A 17,666-nucleotide genomic window follows, 5' to 3' on the forward strand; every position below is an offset into this window, starting at 1 on the left:
ACTGCAGTTGGTTTTTGCTTCTGCACTAGAACGACGGCATGGTACGGAGAGCACAGGGAGCGGGATGCTAGCTGCTTCTCCCAGCACAAAAAGAACAGCATGTGCCTATATTTAGAGGTAGCAAAGGGAACTACAGCATCCAGCAAAAAAAAAAATAATCATACTGATTTTATCTTCACAAAAGCACTTGTGTTTTTGGTTTGTTTAAATCAAGAATGTGTTGCAAGTGTTTGACCCTATATCCAGCGACAATAAAATCTGTTCCGTCATGAAATACCAGCTGCTTTGCACTTTGAATGATAATACTATTTTTGAAGTGTTTCAGAATTATTGTCTCGTAGATTGTGGTAATTTTTATTACGCTTACTGGGAAATTCCTTTTTTTTTGTGGAGAATACAAACAATAAGCACATTTACTATTTTCTTCCGTATAAAACTGTATTTGGGCTGAAATCTGGGCTACTCTTCAGACTAGGCAAAAAAAGTTTTTCAGCCTGACATCTTGGCACTAATAAAAATTAACAGAACAAGTGAGTCAGATCAAAAATACCTGTAATATTAGATGCAGAAAGTTACCTGACTGCCTTACACACCTAAGGGGTACCCTCTTTCCAGCAATATTACATCAGTACCGGTCTGTGTTTAAGCCATACCAGCGTGCTGTGACGTACCGGACAGCTCAGACCTCGGGGTCAGGTCCTGCTCGGGGAGGATCCTCCTCTCCCCTCGCCCGGAGGAGAGGAGAAGCCCACCTGTGGTGACGCTTCCATCCCCAGGCATCTGGAGGAGATGAAAACCCACCTCGCATCAAACCACTTCCACATCATTTTGGTTTCTTTTCCGGTTGCTCAGACTGAGAAATTCATTTAGGAATTCACTCACACGCTGGATCAGAAGTGCTGTAAGTGGAATTTTTTGTTGTTTTTCCAGGAGAGGAGAAATGCTGCACCGAGGAGGGCAGCACAGCTGCACCGTGCCCACCATATGCACCGGAGGAAGACGTAACCGACGCAGAAATGAGATTACCAAGTGGGACAAGACACTCGCAGCTCTTCACTCCCCCCGCCTACGCATAACCGCACCCAGACCCCTGGTCGCACGTTCGATCCCGGTGCGCCAGCCTTCGTTGGGCACCCAAGTGCCCTGACTCGTCCCCAGGGTCCCTCTGGCTCTGCCAGCGCGGGCCCCCACCGCGCATCCCACCAGCACCCTCTGCCAAAGCCCCGGTGGCACCGGCGTCGTCTGGCCACGCAGCTGCTGGTTTACCAGGGACGGGCGAGCCTCTGGCAAACTGGCAGCCGCGTGGCCAAACCACATCTGTTTTATCTCATTTGGACTGTAAATCTTTAGCGGTGGGAATGTCTCCCAGGTTTCTAAAGCACCGTGTCAATTTACGGTGCAATAAATACGATCTTAAATAATAAAAATAATAATAGAGTGGGACCTGAATACGGACTCCGCTGCGATCTAAATCAAACGTAAACCCAAGTCTCCATAAGCACAAGGGTGACGCCTTGACCGACTGTGCCATCTAGCCAGGAGACAGGACGGCTCAGGCAGACGCTCCCTCTCCTGTTGTCCCCCGACAGACAATCGGAGCATCCCCCCAGCCGATGGGGGGACGGCTCAGTCCCGCTCCCCGGGGACCGGCCCTGCTTGCAATGCATTCGCAGCTGCGTCTCTTCGACATCCTTCACCTACAGCATCCCCCGCTTCCCGTGACTTCTTTTATGCACAACCAAAAGGCTTTAAAATGTCATTATAGAAGAAGATTATATCCACATACCCAAAAAAAAAAGTTGGTAGATTTCTCTAGGAAAGAGATCCTAAAATTCTGACCCCATAATAACCCCAGTCCAGCCTTCATTTCCTACGCTAATAGATCAATTTACATCTTTCTAGCAAAATGGTTTCAGGCTACATTTTAATAAAAAAAAAAATAAAATAAAAAAATAAAAAGTCATGTCTTTCTTCTTAAACTGCATTTTGGGAGAGGATAAAGAAGAGGAAGGAAGGATATGACTGTTTCCAGTGGTTTTTAGTGTATTTGCTTCACACAGCGAATTAATATTCTCAATTTTAAATAAGGAGTATATTCTTAATTAGGGTATGAAATGTTTTAAAATTTTCTCCACTTTACAAATGGCTGCTTTTTCAATTAACTCTGCTTCCTCAGCGTCAGCATGATCTTTCTATTAGCAATACAAATGCTTTCTAATATTTTGTGAATACTAATTCAAAAAATTAATTAAATGCGGGCTTAACTCTGAAAACATACATTTTACCACAAAAAAAACCACTGTCTCCCAACTACTGACTGATTACAGGCTTTGCTGTGATCAAGAGTACCAAGTCCTAAAGGCCCAGCAGCCAGAACTGAAGGTAAGAGAGGTAAAAGAAAAAAGGTAGCAGCTCCGTTTCCTCATCTCGCTTTTTAAAAGCTCCAAACAGAAAAAAAAAGATAAATATCCACAAGTCCAAGCGAACTGGCCGTTGGAGCGCGGCTGCGGCACCGTCCCCAGCACAACGCTCTGCAGCAGAGAACGCCCGTAGCCCTCCAGAGCTCACACACGTGGTGTTGGTGTTTGAACTCAGATAAACTGTATCTATTTTAACCAAAAAATCTATCAAAGCAGCACTTAAATGTAACCAGATTTCTGCTTACCAAAAAAAAAAAACCTCCTCTAGACAAATCTTAAAAGCTAATAAAAATTTAGACAGTGCAGTGTCATACACTGCGTTTTTATGTTAAAATACTAAACAGACACAAATACATTTCCTAAAATTGAAAACAAACAGACATAAATTGCACAACTAAAGACTCCCGGCAGAAGTTAAGCACGGAGATGAGAAACGGTTCGTTCTCAGGAGCTTCCCGTGACTGATACACGCGTGCATCTTCGGGAGTGAAATCGTAAGATGTGATAAAACAGTTATTGTCAGAAAAACTTTATTTAAAACAGGCCAGCATGGACCGACACAATCCTCCGGGAAAGGGATGTGCTCTGGGTTTGGGGCAGGTGCCTCAGAAGGGCACGAGCCCAGAACACACGGCTGCTGAACACAACACTCCTACCATCACTTGTGCTGTGACAAAAAATAACCCAAGTATGGGAAAGACGACTATTGGCAAAGCAGTAACCACAATATTTTTTGCACCAGTATATAGATAAAAAGTGCAACACTCAGTGAGTGCATTTCTAGATCATCAAGTCTCACAACTTATTACGTCAACTAAGGAAAATGCATTCCCCGCATACATACGCTTTTGTCGTTGGCCAGGAGATGAGAACATGAAGACTGAGAAGAGAGGGCACTGGGGGGAGACGAGATGAAGGGGTGCTGAGGAGGGGGGCAGCAAAGCACGATCATCTAAGATGTTCTCTTTGAAGTATTAAGAAAGTCAGCTTGTAAAAATTAATGGATTAGACCTCCAGCTGTTCAATTCTCAGCTTTAAATTTAAAAGGTATTTGACTTAGGAACATTGGCACATAATCCATAAAATTTATTTAAATTTAAAAAAAAAAAAAATCTTTCCATTAAAAAAGGTCACTAATGATTCATACCATTTTAACTGCACCAACACAAAAATGCTTTGCAAAGGAAAAGCAGCTAACTACAAAGAACGTCGGTATTTTTACGTAAGCTACTCGTGTTATCACTATGTGCAAACTGGGTCTGTCTGCAGAACAGCAAAAATTCATTTTAAAAGCTGAGAAACCTAACCAAGATCAGGAAAGTCAGGGCGGACCTTGAATTTCCCGGAAGATTCCACAGCTTCACCCATTTAATTCCCATAGTGTTCCCTGCCCTGTGTCCCTCACCCAAGACCTGGTGCTGAGGAAGTGCACAAGCGAGCCAGGTTCTAAATATACCCCATCAACGGAAGCTCTCTCCTTTAAAAACACCCCTCAAACAAATGAAACAAGAATAATTCTGTATTTTTAAAAAAAACAACACATCAATCTTAAAAATGTCCTGCCAACTATAAGCATGTATTTACCGGTGCAAACTTTGTTCTTTCCCAGGGCCTGGGTTTTTCAATGGGAAAACCCGAGCAGGTTGACAGAAAGCTGCGGCGCGATGGACGGGCGAGCACCCGGCGCCCGCTGCCCTCGGCACACAGAGCACTCCACCCCAAACACGGTAAGGACGGTCTGGTTTATGCTAGTGACAAAACAGGGAAGGATCCCACTGACCACAGCTCGACTGGTCTCTTCTGATACTCTCAATGTGCACTAGGAATTACATAATTAAACTGTTTATGATATTTCAAATTTAGCATTAAAAAAAGCGTATGTGTGAGGCCATCTGAAGATTCATGTCCTAGCTGGCTTTACACTTTCTGTGGATACCCTGCTCACACTTGTATTTAATAGAAATACACAAGAAACCACAGACAAAGTGTGCAGTAATTTGTCTAGTACTAAAATTTTATATGGCCACATAAAGACATTTTGCTGTGCCAAAACCTCTCCCTGGTACAGAACACTGCAGAAGCTGGGAGTCAGCTGTTACAAATAAAAGCAGCCTATATACTTCTAGGTTAGACTTTGTTTAATGCCTTATCCTTCGCTCTATACAAGTAACAACACACTGTATCTGTAGTTATTGCTGATTAATAATGTTTTTTAGCAAAAAATTATTTGCAGTTTTATGGCAGAGCATTCCACTAGGTCACTGGTGAAAAAACAGGTATTGCACGTTAAAAATTAAGAGCAGACATGGTGTAATACATCACAGATCAGAATAAACCTATGCTGTCATCTAAGCTCATATATAAAGTCTATTTCATTTCCTTTTACATCACATGTAAAGATCTGAAGCACATTCACACACCAATTTCAAGAAATATATCCCCCAACATGTCTCATGCACTCTCTCACACTACGCGTGTACAGAACAACCCTGTTAAAACCAACCTCACAACTAAACGTGCCATTAGCAAATAACAGACTGGGGTAAAACAAAGCATCAGGACACAACCCAAATTTGTGAGCTGCATCAATCCAAACACAGCTAGACTGTCCCTAAAATGAGCAGAACAGGTAAATCTAAAGACCAAAAATTAATAGACAGACATGGACAGATGGATGTAAAGGCAAACAGAGTGGCTGTGGTAGTTACTGAAATGCCAAGAAATTCACACACTTTGTGCATTAAATATCTTGGTGCGTTACAGCAGCAATGGTAAATATTATTGAAAACTCTGCCCCTTGCCTTCTCTAATATTTGCCACAAAGGTCTACAAACACAAGGCTGCAGAATGTTTACAAAACAAAGGCAAACATTTCTAAACAGGACCATTTTCTAGCAGAAAATATTGAAAATGATAGTGGTCAAAGTAAACAATAGAGTATTACTGTCATTCACGTGAAGCTGAGCCAAGCAGGGGCAACCTCTCAATTTTCTTTTTTTAAACAGGTCAGAAGAGTTTAAAAGATCATATTAGACCCAAATCTAATGCACACTGAACTCTCTCCTACGATATGCAACGGGAGTATTCTTTCCTCATAAATCTGCACGCTAACCCAGATCATCTATTAAAGATGTGTATTTCATATCTGTAGAGTATAGCACATAACTTCTTGGCAAAGGCAACAGCATTTTTTTCACTAACCGTTAAAATTCCTTGTGTAAGTTTAAAGAGCCCTTTCAAGCAAACAAAGCAGCATCAGGAATCACAGATCCAGCGCTGCAAAGTGCGCTGAGCTTCGTCAGGGAACTCATTTCCAACAACCGCCACTACAGCACAAACCCGTTCCAAATCACATATCGCTTTCAATGATATGTGTCTGAAATACCTCATGAGAGAGCCGACAAACTTGGTCTCAGTAAACGAGCCCGGTCCCTTGGTGAAGCCTCTAAAAGAATTTAGCAGTATTTAAAATAAAAGCACGCAGCAGAACACACTAGGAAGAGAAAGAAAACAAAGGCTCCCAGCCGCCTCTGGACCCAATCTGACCTTCGTTAATGCATTTGGTAGTAATTCACAGACGTTACACACTGCTCCGTCAAGAGTTTTGGCCCGCTGGCTCATTCAAGTGACAGGTTCGGTGTTACAATGAAACTCAAAGATGAAAACTAACCGTCCGCGCCGCACGTGCCCACCAGCTCGGACGGACGAGCCCAGCGGCCACCGAGCAGCTGAACACACTCCCCGTTTTGCCAATCAACACCTGCGTGGTTCTAGGTCACGTATTGACATCTTCACCTGACATCTGCAGTACGGGACCTTCAAAATTTCAATTAAAAACTAAAAACAAAACCCCACCAGCATTTAATTACTGGGTTTCTAGAGAATACTAATCGACATTTCACTGAAAGGGAAATTGTTGTGGTTCAAACCAGGCAAAGCAAAACCCCATTAAACCGGCCCTGGGTTTTTAAGTGAATCTGATCTGGTTATTCTTTGTTAGCTAGAGCTGCGGTGTTGGAAGTCAACACGACCTCCCTAGCCTCTGCGTTATTATCTCTCACTCCCAGCTCTAGCTGCACGGGAGAGGAAAACATGAAATTCTAGAAAGCATTTTTTGGGGAAAAAAAAACAAACTATCAGCCACTTGACATAAAACATGTTAGTACAAGAAACGATGTACCAGAGAAAACTCCTTATGGAAAATCACAGAGAGCAATGTCCAGCCAGCATTAACAACGGTAAATTCAGAAACAAACTGTGAACAAATGCACAGAACTCGCCGAAGGCTGTCGCTAAATGATGTCGGTGTGTACGTGTCACACGGGCACACACAGCACACGTCTGAAATAATGTTATCTGCTCCCATCTACCTCTCAAACTCACAGCTCACACAGATTGCTAGATATTAGCAAATTACTATGAGAAAAAAAAGAGATGAGCTATAAGGAATCTGACCAGCCATTAAAACAACTCAAACAAGTTGTTTCCCCCGGTAATCCGGGCATTAACGGAGCATTGGAAAAGTTCCCCATTCTGCTGCGTTTTGGGGAGCCCGTCCGTCCCGCAGCTGCCCATGCACGGCCGGCAGCGAAGCCGGAGCCTCGGGTCCCGACAGCGGCTCCGCGCCGTGAGGGCGGACGCCGTGCCCCGCACTCCGCCGAGGGGCACCCACCCCGACACCCGCCGAGGGGCACCCGCCCCGACACCCGCCGAGGGGCACCCGCCCCGACACCCGCCGTCCCTCCCTCGCCCTGCCCGGCGCAGACCGCGGCAGCGCCACAATGGGAATAAATCACCCCACGCTCTGCCTCCCACCGTGGCAGGGGTAATTAAGCAGCCCACCAGCAATGCCTACGTGTTGGTGAGGGAACCGGGGTCTAACGACAAATCTCACTCCTAATAATACGGCACAGCACTAGGAAATGGTGAGCACTCCCCAGCGCGGTACCGAGCACGTTTAGGAACTGCCTGGGGTCGGGAGGAGCGCTGGCTGCAGCCTGCACGCGTACACCGGGGAACCGCGGGAACAAACACCACGGATGTAAATCCCAGTCGACTAAAAAGGTTTAAAATCTCAGTCACTGGATGAATAAAGCCTTTGCTTAAACACAGTTTCAAACACTTGGGGGTATGGCAATGTAAAGTTAAATTATTTCTACTAACCAAGGAGAACAGCCTGTTTTGTCTCACCTATTGTATCTTTATCACTTCCAACAACAGCTAAAGTCAATTCTCTGCTGCTCTATACAAATTTCCTCATCCGAAGAACCAGCCCATTCAAACCCTTCAAGTGACTAAAGTGTGAAACAAAACGAGTGTCTCTATGCATTGCTGTAAAACTGGTTTGCTATTTTATGTTAAGCCTCTGAAATACTAAAACATATCCTTATATAGGAACACTGATTAAAAGGGTTTCCTTCCAAGTGATGAACTGTTTTAACAGCAACATTGTGGTTATCGCGACCAGAAAGCAATTACTTATTCCACTAGATGTTACTAAGAATAGCGGTGATCAAAGTGAACGTAGGAGTGCTGCTAAAGACGTTAAAGAAAGCATCGCTCCATATGACACACATACACAAAACATACGTAATTTTAAGCCAAATTACACTTTTAATAAATGCGCTGTTCAGGATTAAATCACTGCTCAGGATTTTTTTTTTTTTAATCCATGAAATGAAGATCTACGGAATAAGCTACTCTTTTAAAATCTATTTCTAAACACAGCACGGTGTGCAGATCTGCTTATCTGTATGTGTGTGTGTGTGTGTGTGTGTGTGAGAGTGCACACGTACCGGGGTGCGTGTGTACGTGTGTGCTGTGAGAGAACGTATATATGTGTTCGAGCCTGCCAAGGTAGAAGTGACAGGAACTGTGATTTGTGCTAACTAGCTATTGATCCAGTCAGATCTAGATGTTGTGTACAAGAAACAATAAAAGAGAAGGGGCCAGGAAGGATGCTGTGTGCAACTCCATTTAAAAATGGAAAAGAAGGGCCCCAAACAAACCAATTTATGTCCTTGCCTGGGTGAAGCATGGAGAATGCTGATGGGCTTCCCAGGGTCTGCCGTGCATGCTAAACACTCCCGCTTGAAACGAGTGTCTCCTGCGCTGGGCATTAAACATGAACAAAGAGACAAACCGTGGGGGCTAGGATTCACGCTCCAGAAAGCCAAAGCTGGAAAGCCAACCAGAACTGGGGGTAGGAAATCGCCCAGTTTTCAAACCAGCTCCCTTTTGATTTTCCCACCACCTTTCTCAGCGAAATTACTAAATGTGGAGGGCTGTAAAAAGTCAGTCTGTACCACCAGATGTAACGAAAACAATTTCAAACTAGGCCAGCAGTACCAAAACATCAACTTTCCTAGGCACAAATAATGAGTTTACATTGCCTAAATTACGCACGTGTACTCACAGCACATCAAAAAATCGCCTGCATGCATTCATACAGCACGCACATGCACCTATTGTAATACACACACGGTCAGGCAGTTTGGAAAATATGGCTTTGATAAGATAAACTAGAAATGAATTGAATCTATAATCATCTTTAGCTTAAACAGCTTTTACAATAGAGGGCTTTCCATTAAAATATTTTTTTCCTGAGCTTGGGGAATTATGATGCCCTCTGGACACGGGGAAGGATCAAAAATGACAACTAATGTCGAAATTAAACATCTGTCAACCAAGCAAGTTTTATACCAGCAGACCCAGAGCCCTATTTTAAATTGCCGTTCTATTAAAGAAAACAAAAAAAACGTTAAGAGCCTTTTGGTTCAGTATCGCACTGCTGGGAGGCTCTTAACCGAGCAGGGAAATACCTGGAATCGCGGGGTGGGGGGGACAGCACCGCTAACAAACGCGTGGCTTCACGGTTTAGGAAAATCTCTGTAACAGTTTGGGGGAAATGGCTGGAAGGCTCAGCCGGCACAGGGCTCTGCGGGAGCCCCCTCCTCAGCACCCCACGCCCAGCAGGGCTCTGCAGGAGCCCCCACCCCATGCCACAGCCCCCCTCTGCTCAGCACCCCCGGGAGCCCTGCACCAGCCAGCGCCGCCGCAGCCCTCGGGGGGTGGCTCCCCAGGAGCGTGATGGGGACAGGGCTGGTGGCAGAGACCACCGCGGGGCCCAGGCGCTCCGTCCCTGCGCTGGCTGCCCCCGCAGAGCCACACAGCATCCAGCAGCCCCAGCCTGGTGCGGGAAGGCGCCTGGCACCCACCAAGGTCCCCACGAGGGCTGGAGCAGGTCTGATGCCAGCACATGCCCAGCGTCCCAGGGCCGCAGCCCCACCACCTCCCCTTCCCCAAGCAACCCACCGTCCCCCGCTGTAGGCTAGCACCCGCGCGGGACGACCAATACCTTCTTTGCTGGGGTTTGGGGGCTTGGGCTTCTCCCAGGGCACCATGGGCTTGTCCTCCTCCTGCCCCTCCATCAGGGCCTTCTCGCCAGGCAGGTACCAGGTGGAGTTGTGCTCCGCCATCAGGGAGTCCAGGTCAATGGTGCTCATGGCGCCCTTGACACCCTCCGAGCAGCAGCTGCCCAGGTCGCTGTCCCCGTTCTGCCCCACGCACTCCCCCTTCTTGCTCTTCAGCCCCAAGGGCTGGTCTTCCGAGATGCTGAACTGCTGCCGCTGGAGCTGGATCTGCGCCTGCAGGATCTCCAGGGGGTGGATCTCGTCCTGGGCCGAGGTGCTCGTGGGGGTCCGCACCTGCTCCATGCTCGGCGTGCCGGGGTGGGTGCCCGCCGTGGTGCTGAGCCCGTAGCTGTCGGGGGTCGAGGTAGATGTAGTGAGGAGGCCGAGGGCCAGGGGCTTCTGTCCGTTGAGAAGTGCGTGCTCCCCGCGGGGCAGCTTGGGTGAGCCGCCCAGCAGTGGGCTGCGGGTGGGCTTGGAGGCGGCGTTGTCGGAGCTGGAGGACACCTCGTCCTCGTTGCCGTAGCTGGTGCTGACCTCGTCAGGGAAGTCCACGTGCGGGGAGCTGCCGTCCGACTTGGTCACGCTCTGGATGCCACTGTCCAGGGAGGACATCAGGTCGGGCTGCTCCCCTAGCAGCAGCTCGCCGCCCTTGCCCCAGGAGGGCGAGGTCAGAGGCTTGTCGTGGGGGGTGCCCCCGCCGCGCTCCGCGCCCGCGGCCCCCGGCGGGCCCCCCACCGCCGCTGGTACTGCCGGCTGCCCCGGGCTGACACCAGCCCCACCGCCCTCGGTGGCCGAGAACTTCTCAAAGAAGGTGCCAGGGCTGACGTGCCCACTGTCCCGTTTCCGGCGGCCCCGCCCCCGCCCGCCGCCCGCCTTCCCCTCTCCGCCGGCCGCTGGCTCCAGCGCGTAGCCGGGCGAGAGGCTGCTCTCGGCGGGCAGCAGCGGGGCAGAGCCCCCCGCCTTGCCACCACCACCCCCGCCTGCTGGTGGCCCCGCCGGGAAGTAGTCCGGGGCGGCGGGCGGCGGCGGGTCGGGCTCGGCCTGGCTGAGCTTGCGCTTGGCCTCAGCCGGGCTCTTCTTGTTGAAGGTGACGTTGAGGTTGGGGGCACCCAGGCTGGCGATCATGTTCTGGCAGGCGGTGGAGAGGGCGGCCAGGCAGCTCTGCCCAAAGACGTTGTCCTTGCTGGCCGGCTTGCTGAAGGAGCCCAGCGAGAGGGCGCCCAGCTTGCTGGCGGCGGGCCGCGGCGGCGGCGGCGGAGGGAACTCAGGCGGGGGCGGCGGGTAGGCGCCCGGCGAGGCGCTGAGGGCAGGCGCGGCCCCATGGGCCGCCGGCTGCCGCGCCGCTGCCGCGAAGGGGAACCCGGGCTGAGTGGCAAAGTCGGCAGGGCCGCGGCGCTCGGTGGGGGCACTGGGCAGCGCCACGCCGCCGCCCGGAGACTGCAGCTGCGAGAGGCCGCCCATGGCAGGTGCGAAGGGCGGGTGGACGCCGGGCGAGGGCAGGGCCTGCGCCGGGCCCTCGCCCGCCATCCGCAGCGGCTCCTGCAGCCCCAGCCCACCGGCGCCCGGCCGGAAGAGCACAGCAGCGCTGCCCGGCTGCAGGCCCAGCTCGTGGGGGGACGCCTCGGAGGGCAGCCCTGGCGCGGCCATGCGTCGCGGCAGCAGCTCCCCAGGCGGCGGCGGCCCCGCGAACCAGGCGCTGTCAGGGGCCAGGTGCGGCGCCGGCGGGTCGAAGCCTCGGCCGCCGCTGCCAGCGTCCCGCTCGAAGGCGGGCGGGGGCAGGCCGCCGGGCGGGCCCACCTCGCCGTGGTGCCCCAGCTGCTGCAGGCTGGGCGGCCGCAGGCGCTGCTGGCTGCGCGAGGCCATCTGCTTCATCACCAGGGCCGCGTTCTGGCGCTGCGCCAGCGCCGGGTGCTCGGGGCCGCCGTGCGGCAGCGGCCCCCCGAAGGCCTCGGGCGCCGGCGGGGTGAACTCGCCCGGCAGGCCGGGGTAGGCCGTCGGAGAGAGGTGGTTCTCCATGGCAGGGCCGTGCATGCCGCTGCCCCAGGAGGCACAGCGCTCGACGCCAGGGTTGCCGGGGAAGTCGAACCGCGGCCTCTTGGCGACGCTCACGTAGGGGGCATCGAAGTGCTGCAGTCTTTGATTTGGTGGCTGTTGCGGAGGAGGGTGCTGCATATTAAACACAGGGTCGGTGTAGGGATGCATATTCCTGTTCTCCAGTCTGTGAATAGGGTATTCAAACTGTGCATGCTGGTTCTGCATTATGGGCCCATTGTCCTGCAGGTTGGGAGCGTTGGCTTCTGTTTGCTGTTGCCTAGGGATGGCTGGCGGGCAGGAGTTCTGTCTGGCCAGCAAGCCCGGCGGCTGCTGCGGCGGCTGCTGCTGCTGCATCAGCGGGTGCCTAGCACTGGCCCCCGGCTCCAGGCCGGCGGACATCTTCCGCGCTCCCCCGAAGCGCTCGAAGAAGACGCCGTGCTGCTGCGGTGGGTGCGCCTTGGCCATGGCCATGCCCGGCGCCCGGGGCAGGGCGGGCGCCCCTGCGAAGCTGCTGCCCGCCTGCACCTGCCGCCCGCCGCTGTAGTGCGGCAGCTGCCCTTCGGGCTCCGACGGGGAGAAGACGGGCAGCTCGAAGTGGCCGGCGGGGCCGTCGCCGGGGTAATTGTATTCCAGCGCGTCCACGCCGACCTGCGCGGGGAGCCGCCGCTGCTCCAGGCCGTGCGGCTCGGAGGAGCCGGCCGCCGGCAGCCCGTGGAAGGAGGCGGCGCGGTTGGGGGACTGGTCGAGGGGCAGGCAGGGCGCCGGCACGGCGTGGCTGGAGGCGCCGGCGCTGTGGTGCTGGAAGTCGGGCAGGGTCCCGGGGCGCTGCTGCCCGAAGCCCTCGCCGCCCTGGCCCTCGGCCATGTGCTCGTAGCCGTCGGCGAACGCCGTCTGCCCGCCCAGCGCGCCGCTGTAGCCCAGGAGCCGGCCGCCGTGCACGCAGGAGGCGCCGGGGTCGGGCCCGAAGTTGCCGCCGAAGTGCGGAGGGTGCTGGTGCGGGTGGTGGGCGCCGCCGTGGCCGCCGTGCGGCTGCTGCCCGCCGAAGAAGCCGTGCACCGGCGGCTGCATGCCGCCGCCGTGCAGCTCGGCGGGGCCGCGGCCCGGGAAGCCGTAGGCGTCCCCGGCCAGGCTCATGTTCATGCCCAGGAGGGGCGGCTCGCCCAGCGCGCCCAGGGCCGGGTCCGCCGCCGCCGCCGCCGCCGCCGGGCCGCCGCCGGGGAAGGCCGGCGCCTTGAAGTGCGCGCTCATGCTCAGTCCGGGCTGGCCGAAGCCCCGCTCCGCCTGCCCGCCGCTCCGGCTGCTGCTCTGGGGCTCGAACTGCTCCAGCGCGAACATCCTGCGCGGCTCCTCAGAAGGGCATGGCCGCTCCGCGCCGCGCCGCTCCGCCGTCCCGCTCCCCGCCGCGCCGGCCGCCGCTCGCCGCCCCGCTCACATCCTGCCGCGCCGCCGCGCCGCCGGCCCCGCCGCCCGCCCGCGCTCACCCGCCGGCTCGTCGCTCGCTGCCGCCCGGCGCCGGCCGCGCTGCGCTGCCCGAGAGCCGACGGGGCGGCGCGCCGCCGCTCATAGGCTCCGGCGCCCGGGAGCTGCACGCCGCATCGCCGGGCCGCCGTGCGCTGCCCGCGGCTCGCAGGGCTCCGGCGGCGGCGGCGGGGCCGGGGCGGGCGGCGGGGCCGGCGCTGCGTGTGGGCGCTGGGAGGGCTGCGCCGCGCTCCCCTGCGCGCTCCCCCGCTCTCGCCCGGCGCTGGCGGAGCAGCAACAAGTTTTGCATTTCAGCGATGAATTTCAGCCATCGGGGCTGCGCCAATGAGCGCTGCGCGGTCCGGGGCGGGGCTCGCCGTTAAGGTGGCTCCGCCGCGCCGCCCGGCCCCGCGCCCCGCCCGCCCCGGCCCCGCGCCCCGCCCGCCGCACCGCCCGGCCCCGCGCCCCCGGCCCGCCCCGGCCCCCTCCCAGCGGCCGGCGGCGCCGCTGCTCGCTCGGCGCACGGAGCGCGGGCGGCCGCGGAGCCCCGAGGTGCCGGCGGCGGGGTCCTGGAGCGGGCGGGGCGGGGGGCACCGGGGCTGGAACCGACCCGCGGGCCGGGAACCCGCGCCGCCCGCCGGACACGGCCAGTCCCGCACTCCCAGTCCCGCACTCCCAGCCGCCCTGAAACCCGACCGACAGTCCCGGGCTGGGAAAAGGAGCGGCTCGGCTGCCCCGCCGATCCGGCAGCGCCCGCAAACCCCGAGCCGGTCCCCGTGGGCCCCGCCCGGGCCGGCAGCCGGAGCCGCGCAGGGCAGCCCAGCGCCCCGCTTGCGCGCAGGCGGTAGCGGGAGCGGGGATGGCCGAGCCCGGCCTCGCCGGGGGAAAAAACATCCATCAGGTCCGGGGGTTAAAAGCAGCCGGCAGGATAAGGCTCTTCGGGTGTTCACGGATCGCACATGTCGATAGTTTAAAAAAATAAAAATGAAAATTGCTCCCACAAAAAAATGAGATCTATAAATAAGCGGCCGAGAAGTATTTGTATATGGCAGGAGAGTTTTAAAGGGATTTTTTTCTGCAGGATCAGGATGCTGCGCTGTGATTAAATATTGATTTTGTGTAATTAGTTTTCATGTGAGCTATCCTCCTTGCTGATGGCTTGGAGATTTCAGAACTAGAGAAGAAATGGAATTGGACATGGAAATTATTACTTAGCACAGTGACAAGGGAGGGCGGGGGGCTGGCACCGGGGCAGAAGATGAAGTGCGCGCGGCCCGACAGCGGCACAAAGGAATAAAGGGAAGTCGCGCTCGTTCGCGACGGGAACGGCGGCGGCGGGAGGGACCCGCCGGCCTCCGCGCCCCGCAGAGCGGCAGCGGTCCGCACCGACGGCTGCCCGCCCCACCGCGCCGCGGCCCCGCACGCCACCGAGGCCGGGGCAGGGCCGGGCCCGGGGCTCCCGCCGCCGCCGCCGCGCCTCCCTCTGCGCCTGCGTGCGCGCCGTCGGAGCCGGCTCTTCCGAACGGGCACAGCGCCCCCTGCCGCCCGCCCCGGCTCAGCGCGGCCACCGCCCCCGACGGCGGACAGCCGGCCGGTCCGCGCCCCCGGGCCGCCCCGACGGCGGGCAGCCGGGCCCGAGGGGTCAGCCCCCCCGCGCCCCACCGCCGCCGGGCAGGAGCTTGGAGCACCCCTCGAGCCTGGGGACAGCACCCACAGGGCCGCCCTCCCGCTCCGTGGGCGGAGAACGGCTCCATGCCCGGGGACACCGCCTTTCCCTTGGGGCTGCGGGCAGCAGGGCAGGACGGTGATTAACGTGATTAACGCCACCCATTAGCTGGGGCTCAGCAGACCTCGAGGGGTCCCTGCTCTGGCGTCGGGGCTCAGCCCCGCTCACTCCAGAGCCACTGGAGAGGGGAACCCTGATGGCGTGCCCACCCCTAGCCTGTCCCAGCTGCCCCAGAACCGCTCTTCCCACACTCAGACAACTTCTGTTGACTTCCGTGGGAGCCAGGCCGCGTTGCAGCAGAGAAACCGGTTCCTGGAACACACGAGCCCCCTTGGTGCCCCATGCTCTGGGAAGCGTGCCCGGCCTGTATCTGCGGTGCCTCGTGCCTCCCCCTGCTCAGGGAGAGGGGCTGCTCGCAGCGCAGAATCGGGGTGTACCCGTGCCCCACGCTGGCCCCTGCGTGCGGGCTCTGCAGGCAGCAAGGCAGGTGTGTGTGGGACACAAACCTCACGGCAGGTGTCACAGGGTTTCCTGGATGCGGGAAGAGGAGGATGCATTCGTTGAAAAGACTCGTCTATTAGCGTTAGCGTGGGAGTGAGTTCTCGGTCACACAATGGAATTTTTTGATGTTTGTACCTCACAGGAGCAGCACTGACATGCTTTGGCTTTGGCTCCCAAGGAGGTGTTTTCCAAACAGGTCTGCTGAGCGCCGGGTCGTTGCTGCCAAGGACAAGCCTGCAGGGGCATGAAGGGACTGCACAGAGAGCTGCCACCCCGGCTCGTCCCTGCGTGCAGATGTGGCAGGCACTCGGCTCTTCACTTTAACGTGTTATTGCCTTGAAATGGTAATGATTCATCGTGTAAACTGGCATTCACTTATTATCCAGTATTTTCTGGACAAAGCAGCATCCAATTTAAAAACTGGATTTAAAAAAAAAAAAAGTAGAAAAGCTGGATTAATTTTAAGAGTGCCAATCAAACCAGTAAGTGCAACGGAACAAGTAAGAGCATTGTAAACCAAAACAATATTGGCGTTTTAACGCCAGTCCTGCCAGTACAGAATCGCACCACGGGGCTGAGGCTCTCTGGCTGGTAAGTCTTTAACGTGGGCAAGGACCACGACCAGCCCTCACTGGGACAGATCGGCGAGTGAAGCGCCCACCTCGGAGAAGTAACACCGCTATCACCTCAGCTGGAATCCCTCTCTTGTCGGTGCGCCTGCTCTAGGGTGGCATAAAAAGACACTTTCCATGTAAGATGCCACATGCCAGTTGGACAATATATCTGTCAGGAGTATTACTGGAGATAATTACTTACTGTTGTAATCATGGCGAGTTTCGTTTGTAGTTCACCCTTTTTATCATGGCTTTATTGTCGTGTTTATATACAGCTGCTTCTCCCAGGAAACGTTCTGTTCTCTCGGCACTGCGGATACGATCGAAGTTGTATCACGAGTGGTGTGGAAGAAAGTTACTTGCTCTGGTAAGGCGGCTAGTTTTCTGCTGTGAAGAACTGCTTTTGCTGCTGTAAAGGGACCTCAGGCCTCTCTGAAATTGCAGCTTTTTTTCCAAAGCAGGGAGTCGTGCCTTTCACAGACCCCTGCAACACTGGCTTGCACAGAAGAGAACAAATGCTTCAGAAAAGACAGATTTTTTACTGATTAAGAAGATTTACCTTGCCTTTCCTGGAAGATTCGGAATCTGTTTGTTCCTCAAGTGGAGCAAGTGCGGTCTCTCTGGAAGAGGAGAATGATGCTGTGAAGGAGAATACTATTAGCAGAACAGAGGCTCCCTTGGTCCCTGGGCTGACCATCTCCAACGCTCCTGGGCAAGCGTTAGTCCTCCTCTCCCCTCCTTTCTGGTCCGTGCCCGCCCGCGGGAGCCGCAGGTGTCCCTGCCAGGGCTGTGGCAAGGTTTGCTGCTGGGCTCTGCTCACCGCTCGCTCCTTGCCCGGACTGCTGCGCCAGGGGGCTTGTCTGCTCCGCCACCGCTGCCCCGGGCGTCACCATCATCCAGGAGCAAATTTTAAGACTGGAAGTTTCAGCACGGTGACTCGCCGGCAGCTCTGCTCGGATCCGGCTGCGGCTCGGGAGCAGTGTGTAACCAGCCGATGGCAAATATGGAAATAGCATCAGCCTAAATGTTTTGACAGTAAAAAAAGTGAGTTGATGGAGATGGCGAGGTCCTGTGTGAGCTGCAGTGTCCAACAGGCTTGTGGGGCAAACGTTCACTAGTTGTTGAATGCCGGAAGGCGGCTCAGCCCTGCTTCAGCTGGGACCCTGCTCTGGGCTAAACGCGCCCTGGGGCTGCCAACCTGCCACCCACCTCCTGCTCCTCACAGCACCAGCAGGGGCACCTTGGTCACAGAGGGTCCCAGTCGCCCAGGCAAGTAGAAGGAAGCCTCTCGAATTGTACCGAGGAGTGGAAAGTATATTTTACAAAGCATATTTTTACTTTCAATCTTCGGGTTTTGGTCATCTTGGGGGAAGCAGGGAAAGGCATTATTTAAATAGTTGTAGCTGCAGGGGATTATTTTCTAAATTAACAATAGTAATTGCTCCTGCCAAATCCGAAGTTGAGGGGATTCATTTATTTCGAATCTCAAGACAATAGCACA

The 17,666-nt window shown here is 55.0% G+C and overlaps 1 protein-coding gene across 1 annotated transcript in view; it reads right to left on the bottom strand.

The window, feature by feature from the left end:
• The window catches only part of MN1 (MN1 proto-oncogene, transcriptional regulator), a 37,643-nt gene extending 24,359 nt beyond the window's left edge, over positions 1-13,284 (bottom strand). The window contains exon 1 of the mRNA XM_068412313.1: positions 9,778-13,284. Within this exon, the coding sequence (XP_068268414.1) occupies positions 9,778-13,201 (3,424 nt within the window). The 5' untranslated portion in view covers positions 13,202-13,284. The remainder of the gene's footprint in view (positions 1-9,777) is intronic.
• Positions 13,285-17,666: the final 4,382 nt, after the last annotated feature.

This window comes from Nyctibius grandis, chromosome 14 (assembly GCF_013368605.1).
Source record: "Nyctibius grandis isolate bNycGra1 chromosome 14, bNycGra1.pri, whole genome shotgun sequence".
NCBI classification, from domain to species: Eukaryota; Metazoa; Chordata; class Aves; order Nyctibiiformes; family Nyctibiidae; genus Nyctibius; species Nyctibius grandis.